Below are 9,865 nucleotides of genomic sequence, written 5' to 3'. Positions count from 1 at the left end.
TTTTTTTTTTTTTTAAGAGAGAATTTCTTCGTATACCACCCATGAACCTTATGCATACTAGTAATGGGAATTATTCGAATAGTAACATAGTTTAAAAGTAAAGTAATTTCATTAAAATTTTACTTGAGTAACGATTATAGTAATTTTATTAGAACTGTATTTGAGTAACAAGTAAAGGAACTTTATTACATTTGTCTCTAAGAAACGAGTAAAGTAACTTACCCAACACTGATTCATCACCACAATAATTATAAATATATTATAGTTTATAGGTATATTCATAAGTATAGAGATAGGAAGTTGATGACTTTTGTGGATTGTTTTCTTTGATCCTATAAAATGGTATTTTAGTTTAAAATTTGTTTCATTCTTCCTTGATTAAGAATATACTAATTTTATTTTGCATTTTTATTCAATTCTAGCTAGGTATAAATAGATTGTTTTGTTCTTAACGCAATTTTTTAGTTTTTGTACAATGTGGGGCATTTTTCTCAAATTTTAGATATGTGGGTTTAAATGGTATTAATACATTTTTTTTTTATTCTATTTTATTTTTAAATTAATTTTAAAATACATATTTTAAATTACTCTGACATCCATTATCACACCAATATATCTAATAATTATAATTATTATTTTTAAATTACATTTTTTTCACTTATTTATGTAGATATATTGGTCATTTTTTAAGTTACTTTTTTGGAGTTATAAGAGTAATTTTGTATTTTTTTATGAATTTTTGTGTGTTATTTAGGTCGTCAATATTCTATCTCTATTCATAAGAATTTTCAATTTAGTAAGTAACAATACAGCAACAAAAATCACACTTTCTGATAATTTAAGATCTAAGATATTAAATTATCTAAATTATCTACTGGGTTAAAATATTATAATAATAAGTATAGTTGGACACACAATATATAGTTTACAAGAGCAAACATAATTATTCTTAGGTAGGTTAGGTAAGTACAATTAAAAAATCATTTTAAAACCAAAAATTATGGTATTATGTATAGTAATGAATTGACAATTAAGTTAATATTGGTATGTTATTACTTGTTTGAAAAATATTAAGCAACATAATTGTACTCAACAGGTAAATTTGGGCTGCATTCTAGATATCCTTTATCAATTAATATCTTGATGGATCTATTTATGAACCCATTGGATGGCAAAAATGATTTTGTTTGGGAAATTATCTAAAACATAATAGATACTTATTGTTAATATGATATTTTCATTTTATTACACATTTTTTTATATTTTACTTGCCTCAATCACAAGCTTATTATGCCTCAATGTTTTACGCATTTTCATTATTCGAATTATAGTAGCGTGTAAAAATGCTTCACGATCAATTTCAACAGAATTTGTAGACTGTTCAATTTCTTGGGGTGTATCTTTTAGGACGGCTGATGTTATACACAATTTTGTACGTTTATTGCTGAAGTTCATGTTCAATTTTACATTCTTCAAATAATGAATAAATAGTATTGTTAAAAATGTAAAAGCTAATTGAACCAGTTTAATCAGTTTACTTACATCACCATCAAGTGATAACAATTTACAATTTACTAAGCTATTGATCTGTTTTTGAAAATGATCATCACTCAATTGAAGTATCTCGTTAATTTCAGAATATTTCAATGTATCATTGTTTTCAAACAGTAACAAAATCGACATTTGAAATATATGTAGTGTTACTATATACATTTTTGGTAAATAATTCAATTTTAACTCGCCTATTGATTCAATATATAAATACATTTTTAATGAACAATAAGGATTTAATAATAACTTAACAAAATAAAAATACCCTGAGAATGGTGATGAAGCCATGTTAATTTCCGTCCAACAAATTTTTCTTTATAGAAATCTTCAAACTAATAACAATAAATCTGGTTGTAATAACAGATATTAATAATGTACTATATATATTTAAATATTTACATTTTTTGAACAAGTTATCAGTTGTTCAGGAATAGCGAATGATTTGGTTGATAATATCATTGGCCAAGCTCCAGTTTGCAATATATTTGCAGAAAAAGACAAAGTCAATTTATCTTTAGTGGTCTTAAGAATTTCCTTCTGAAATTGTGTGTTTAGTCCTTCTGATATTCTGATATCAGTAAACATACAATGTAATTTATTTGCAAACTCGTAACCACAAAGTTGCTAAAAATAAAAATTATAATTAACATAGTACCTACATACTTCATTTGATTGATTTACTTTCAAGTTGTTAATCATTCCTTCTTCTCCGACTGTGGACTGGCTTTGTTGAAGTATTAAACGTTTAGCCAGATGCACTTGATAGATATTCTGGAATATATCTTTATCATTTATATACTTAAATATTGTAATAGACTGTAATAGTTTGTGTTCAATTTCAGCTTCACTTAAGCCTTTACATGATTTTTTCAGTAACTTGTCGCAGTATTTTGATAAATATTCTGGGGCCTTTGATGGTTGGTTTTCTTCTAATTTATAGTTTACAATTATTGAAAATGCTGTATCGAGAGCTTCACTGAAGTAAAAATCATTATTGAACACATTTGCAACTATAGATTTGTATTTTGTATGTAGCTCCAATATATCCTCAACAAAATGTACATATATCTATATATATATGTACAAATATATAAGTATATGATATATTATTGTAGATCATAGTGAAAAAATAATTATTTAATACATACTTGATTTTTTTTTAAAGATTCAAGAACCGTCATTCCCTGTTTTTTTATGAGTTCTCTGAAAACGTCACCTAATGAGCCGAATCCATCTTTAACATTGCGTAGAAGTAAATAAATATTGTGCATGTCATTAAGTCGCTCTTCCCTTATCATAGCTTCAGACTCTCCATGTAAAAAACTTAAATGGTCAACAACCACAATTTCACGAAACATTGATTGCAGTTTGTTATAAGTGCTATGAAATAAAATATAAACTATTAAACTATTTGTGTCATTACAGTATCTATATTTTGAAAAATTACCTTTCATGGAGATATGTATTTGCTCTAATTCCTTCTTCTTTCATTATTACCAATACTCTAGTCATATACTCAGACACTGTTAATTCTTCAGACAATTTTGTAGATTCAAGTTTAAAGTATTCACTGGATCGCTTCAAAAAAGGTTGCTCAAAATAACTTTGGTATAGCTGAAAAATAAAAAAACAATGTTAATTTGAATTATACTTTATGAATACTTTCTTATTTTATGACAAATAAATATAAATACTTACTTCAAGTGGACATTGTTTATTAAACTCCTGGACTTCAATAAATGATTTAAGAATAACAGCAATGGTATCTAAAGGTGTGGTTATGGATAATTTATATCTTGACTTGTCAAACTCATCCAATAATAATTTGGGCATACTGTCTTTCAGTGGTATAATTATAATGCGATTCCATACATCAAGTGTCAGTTCTCCAATCATCATCATTTTAGGCTCATCTGATTCACTCCTATGCAAAGACTGTGTTGCAGAATATGCACGATTTGTATTATTAAAGTACCTAGAAATGCATTTTATAAGTATCTCATACATCCTTTCATATAATATAATGTTAGATAAAATAGTACATACTGATACAGAGAATCTAGGAGTTTTGTGCCTTTGCTATATTTTTGCCAATATGTACAATAATGTTGTAACTGGTTCTCAGTACCTTCGGTTTGAATAAGCGTCAACAGTTGAGATACATGTGTCTCAAGTAATAACTTTGTTGATTCATAAAGTTTATCATCGTGAGGCTCTGGGAAGGCCCCGCACATTACATAAATATCATTGAAACGTGCATGCCACACATCCCTAGGAATTGGTTCTAATTTTAAGATATTCTGAACAGTCTCTTCTAAGCATTTCCACTTTTCCTTAAAGTTAACTTTTCCTGGTCTTAACATATTTGTTGAATTTTTTCAATGAAGCTAGTGAAAAAAATAAAATAAAAGATACCGATTATAGGTTCTTACTAATAAAATAAAATAATTTGTTGATTCCTCAATTTTTCTGGAAATGTAAATTAATTGGAGCCTACCTACTTTATATGAGATTAAAAGAGATTTGACATATTTAAGACTTGATAATCGTACAATAGAAAAAATTTCGGTAGGTAGAAACTTTTCAAGAATAAAAATGTATAGTATATTATATGTTAAAATGTTTATATTAAATTAGTATTAGTTATTAGTAATTCCATTGATTATACATAGTATAATAGTATAGTATTATATTATACTATGTATAAACAATGGTAATACGCATATTTTAGAGTATAAGTATTTTATTATTCGGACAAAAAAATAAAAAAATACCCACATCATTGTAAAATCACAATACATTCATCGTTCAGAATCTAAAAACAAATTAACTTCTTTTAACCAATTTAATTTAATATGAATTAGGTATATATATTTTTTTTCTTTGTAATAATTGTAATAATTAAGAAATACAGATATAGCATGGTAGGTACCAAATAATTACCTACAATAAATATAGTTAAAAATAATGTTTATAATTATTCGGGGAACGACTAGGTCTTTTACTTAGGACCTTAAGTAATTATATTGTTATGTAGTCGATTTACAGATTAAAACCAAGGCTGGGCATTTAAAAAGTTAAAGTTACTTTTGGCTTTTCATTAACTTAACTGCAAACTTAGTAAACTTCTTTTTTAATTAACGTGAAATTAACAAGTAAATTTTTCATTTCAAGAGTAAGTTAAGTTAATTTATTTTGTTTTTAATTTAATTATATTTCACTATTCAGGCTATTTCTTTTTTGTGACAAAAAATATGTAACATAAATTGTTTCAAGTTAAAAATGTACATAATTTGAATCTAACTTATATAGAAATACTGTACAAAGTATAAACACTATAGTCTATAATTTAGTTTTGGGTTAGAAAAAAATTAAGTATGTTAGCGTTGTATAAACAAATTAACTTTTTTTAACTTAATAAAGAGTTAACAAAAAGTGTGTATTAACTATTAACTTAACTGAGTTAACCTATAGTTAAATTAACTTTTAACTTTTTGTTATTGGTGCATATTAATTTATTTTAACTGAGTTAAAAAAATCATTAACTTGTCCAGCCATGATTAAAACTATATCATATTATAATGTATTATTAATTAGATCAGATATTCATGTATGCAATCAACAAATTTTCTGAAGAAGCATTTAGTGTCATATTTTTATTTCTATAATCTTCCAACGTACCCAACACAACCCCAGGGGGAATACCGGTCATTTGCATTTTTTTTTTAAATAAAAAATATCAGCTTATGTTTTAAAAATCTGAAACATTGACATAATGCAGTCAATATATATATTATATAAATACATCTATTTATTGAAGTGGTATAAAATTTAGACTCTAAGAACCTGGGATATAACAATTGTTGCTTAGGTGACCGGGATTTCACCATACTTAAACATAGACATGGCCATCCTGAAATGGGAAGGGGTGTAGTGTTTATCATAAATATGTATCATACAGTTTATGTAGATAACTAGATAGAGACATAAGTAAGTAACAATACCTATATACAATCACATATGTCTGTATTAGATATATAATATGGACATATATGTACACAAATAATACATATTAAATAGTAAAGGTTATAATGAATATAAAAAATATAAAAATTTAAAAAATCACTCTTGTGGCTGTCATTACCTACAAAATATTAAAAGTAATCTTTAAGAAGGTCAAATGTACCAACTTTTTTTAACCTAATACATTAAATATTTAACCAGTAAAAACAATTATTTTACAAAGCCTCCGTAGTTGGGTACTTAACATTGTTAAAAATATTCTAATTTCAAATATAATACAAGATTATAATAATTATAAACAGAGTTATTCTAAATTGTTTTTAAATATTAATGTTTACCTTTTATGGATCGAAAACTAACACAGCCCACTTTCTTGTACCTGCAAAGGTTCAACAATATATATTATACAACCTGCTATAGACAATAAAAATTGTGATTTTCTTAAGACTTAAAAATAAAATTTCAAACTGGGTACCTCCTGAAAGATCAAAATATTAATATTTAAACTAATACATTTTAACCCATTGTTTGTATAAAGTATTTAAACGTACAACTATTATCATATTAATATTATTTTTGTTAATTCATTATAGTTGATATAATATTGTATAATTGTGAATTCTATTTATTTTTTATATTTTGTATCTACTCTCCTTGAAATTTTAAGACTATATTACATCGTCCCCGTTCATGCAAAACACACCAAGTCCAAAAACATGAATCAGCTTTTGAAATTTTTTCAAACTTCAAATGTATAGGTACCATATGTAACCAAATTTTTTTCTTTCTTTTTTTAATTGAGTTTCCCTTAAGGGAAGTAGCTGTTAATGAGTAGTTGTAAATAATATGACACTGTGAAATTTATAGCTCTTATTATTGTTAAAATACAAATTTCTAAGTCGATTTTTGGACTTAGTGTTCTTTGCATGAACGGGGACGATATGATAGTATATAATTACATACTTTTTATTGTTTCGTCCACTTTAGTTGATGTCTAACGTCCACGAGCCAGGTAATCTATAGACCAGCCCTGTCTGTAAATTACGAACAAGTGACATTACGGTCGGTGGGTCGTGATAGAGGGTGCTGCTAATATATTTTGTGATCAATACGGGGACGGACACGCCCGCCGGGAGACGATCGTTACGAAAACGATGGGGTTCTTTGCAGCCTAGTACAGCCACCTGCAGCGGCCTCTATCGCGGACCCGAAATTATTGATTATTTTAATTCAGGGGGCCGCGTCGCCGCGGGACAGCTTTCGTGTATGAAGTCTGCGGAGACTGCGAAATAATCGGCAATCTTAATAACAGATTTCTACGCAAATTCTTAATTTATATGGTACCTAATGTAATCACTGCCGAGCAATGCGCTGGACGCGATTACAAAAAAAAAAAGAAGTTACCTATTGCAATAGTAGGGAGATTTGTAATTTTTAAATTTATTTATAAAATATTATATCATATTATAGTTTTTACATTACATTTTTATAATAAAATGACGAATACAAATATTTTCCGATATTGTGAGTATGGTATACATATATATTGTAGGTATACGTGTCTCCTTTACCGAGCGTTAGGTACCTACGTTGAAAGTCCAAAGAAGCAAAAAATAATTCTGAGAAGTTGACTGATAGGTATGTTAATAACGTTAGACGTTTGCGCCTCTGCGTTATCGTATGTCAAAAAAGCGATATCTAAGAATTTCAAAAGTAGGTACTTACGTTTTATTACGATTTAGTATAATTGTTATTGTGTGAAAAAAGTCATTGGATATTTAAAAGTGTTTTGGACAGTGGGAAGTTTGGTAAGTTTCAAAACAGACCCCAGTAAAAATTATTTGGTGACCCTTGCAATAAACAATACTAAAATAATTAATTGATGATATTTTAAAAACTAAATTTTCATAATATCAGTAATAATTATGAAAATAATATGATAATTTATTGATAACTCAAATTACAATCACGTTATCACGATATATGAGGGCACAGACTTCTATACTACACTATAATATGTGCTATATAGAATGTAGTTTGGGTATACAATCATATGTGGCTTCTACTGCGCATGCGCTCTTAATTAATCGCAATTATGGGCATGTGCAGATCTGCTAGAGAAGGCGCAGTCGTAGATATACAAGGTGTAACAGAAGGACTTGACAAAAAAAAAATTTAAAAAAAAGGTGGGTAAGTGGATGTCACTCTGCTGTACAGTAGGTTACAAGTGGGTTAGTATAATGGATAGTATTAAATTTGAATTCAATGATATAATATCACTGTATAAGAAAAACGATTCTGAACGGAGACGGTTTGTCAGTCTAGGTATTAGACATACCTATTATAGGTATACTTATCTATAGTATTACAAAAAAAATTGACCTATAATAGGTATCAATAATAAATTCCAAATTAATCATATCACAATGTCCATCAGGTAACGCGTTATACATCAACTACAAATCGTGGTACTATCATAGATATATAATAGTATACTTTAGAAGTTTCAAGTACCCACAAGTAATATTATACAATCACAACAAAATAACTAAAATAGTTATTCCAGGTTTTTTAATATGTTATTTCGTCTAAATTTGAACTTAAAATGACTTTGAAAATAAACTGGGCTTATGTATTTCTTAGAATTTTTGGTAACAGAATTAAATATTTACGTGAAATCTTGTTTTAAATTTTCAATCCTTAGATATAAAAGTTGAACATTTTATAAATTTTTAACTACAAAATAATTATTCAATTTTAAATTTGATAAATTTTGTCAAAATTTCAACTTCAAATGCTTATAAAAAAAATGTGTGCCTATGTATTTTTAATATTTTACAATTGCTATTGTAACAATATATCAGGAGCCTTGCATTAAATTGTCACGCAATTTTACCAAACAAATAAAATTTTATTGATATTTTTAGAAAAAAAACTAAAAAAAAATGAAAACTGACAATGTCCGTAAAGAGCTCAAAATAAGTCAAAATATTTTGAAAATGTTATGGTGTATAGAAAATGCTAATATAAACATTCAGTCAAAATTTCATGTATCTACGGTCATTTTTTTTAAAGTTACACCAAAAACCAAATTCAATTTGATAAAAATCGATTTTGCGTAAAAATTCCAAGTTTTCCTTAATTTTTCTTTTGTTTTCACCGGCGCCTTTGAAAAACTATTGGAAAAATTTTACTTTTGACCCCCCCAAAGTCCAAACTAGATTCACTTTCCCTATCAGAAAAAGGTACTGTTGGAGGAAAATTCAAGCACTTTTACTGTCCTAAAACGTGATGACAGACACAAAAATAAAAAAAAAAATAAAAAAAAAATAAAAAAAAAATAAAAAAACACACATCATTGTAAAATCAATACATTCATCGTTCCACTCAGAATCTAAAAGGTATATAAATGTTACACAATAGAAAATATTATCAGAAAAAAAAACGTATATTTACCGAGAAATTGGTATTTTTTTATTATTATTTATTGATTTGTTTATTTATTAATCTAATAATATCTATTGATATAAATAATTTGAAGGTATCAATTTCTTCAATTTTTCGTCTTTACCAGCTTTGAGAACTTTCTGCGTCCCCCTTCGGACCTTATTCGCGTTCCCTGCTAAATTTACAGGCCGCGCGCGCGGCCGTACTTTGTTTCCGGCGGGCCCGCCGCGGAGGAGATAACGTGCAAACCGAGTGCCGCGTCGCGCGTGTTTATCGATAAATTTTTAAAAAAATCGAGTTTTACTATAAACAGGCCCTAAATACATGCGTCGAAAAGTTCGATTTTTTTATTGACATATTTACATGTTTTAGATTCTGAGTGGAACGATGAATGTATTGATTTTACAATGATGTGTGTTTTTTTTTTTATTTTAGATTCTGAACGAAGTGATGAATGTATTGATTTTACAATGATGTGTGTTTTTTTTTTTGATTTTTTTTTTTTTTTTTGTGTCTGACGACAACTTTTGGAGCAGTAAAAATGCTTCGATTTTCAAAAGTTGTACCTTTTCTGAAAGGAAAGTGAATCTAGTTGGTACTTTGGGGGGTCAAAAGTGAAAATTTCCCAATACTTTTCAAAAGCGGCAGGAAAAACCTTAAAAAAATAACGGAAAAACGCGAATTTTTACGCAAAACCAATTTTTGACAAAAACGAAAACTTAATTTTACTGTAACTCAAAAAATAATTATTGTAAGCACTTGAAATTTGCAACAGATGTTTATATTAGCGTTGTCTATACAGGGTTAAATTTTCAAAGTGTTTCGACTTTTTTTGAGCTATTTA

The 9,865-nt window shown here is 27.4% G+C and overlaps 1 protein-coding gene across 2 annotated transcripts in view; it reads right to left on the bottom strand.

Moving 5' to 3' along the window:
- LOC100161481 (cullin-2-like) overlaps window positions 1-9,865 on the bottom strand; it is a 19,280-nt gene continuing 9,415 nt past the window's right edge. The window contains exons 1-12 of one of the 2 annotated variants that reach the window (XM_029491122.1): window positions 6,538-6,859; window positions 5,913-5,953; window positions 3,598-3,938; window positions 3,250-3,526; window positions 2,999-3,165; window positions 2,700-2,931; window positions 2,233-2,619; window positions 1,951-2,175; window positions 1,817-1,883; window positions 1,543-1,742; window positions 1,273-1,470; window positions 1-1,199 (exon numbers count right to left, since the gene is read on the bottom strand). In XM_029491122.1, the coding sequence (XP_029346982.1) occupies window positions 1,071-1,199; window positions 1,273-1,470; window positions 1,543-1,742; window positions 1,817-1,883; window positions 1,951-2,175; window positions 2,233-2,619; window positions 2,700-2,931; window positions 2,999-3,165; window positions 3,250-3,526; window positions 3,598-3,914 (2,199 nt within the window). In that variant the 5' untranslated portion in view covers window positions 3,915-3,938; window positions 5,913-5,953; window positions 6,538-6,859 and the 3' untranslated portion in view covers window positions 1-1,070. Of the gene's footprint in view, window positions 1,200-1,272; window positions 1,471-1,542; window positions 1,743-1,816; window positions 1,884-1,950; window positions 2,176-2,232; window positions 2,620-2,699; window positions 2,932-2,998; window positions 3,166-3,249; window positions 3,527-3,597; window positions 3,939-5,912; window positions 5,954-6,537; window positions 6,860-9,865 lie in introns of those variants that run through there. The other variant, XM_016806521.2, reaches the window with a different exon arrangement.

The sequence above is a fragment of the Acyrthosiphon pisum genome, chromosome X, assembly GCF_005508785.2.
Source record: "Acyrthosiphon pisum isolate AL4f chromosome X, pea_aphid_22Mar2018_4r6ur, whole genome shotgun sequence".
Lineage (NCBI taxonomy): Eukaryota > Metazoa > Arthropoda > Insecta > Hemiptera > Aphididae > Acyrthosiphon > Acyrthosiphon pisum.
This window is presented reverse-complemented; position numbering and strand designations above follow the sequence as displayed.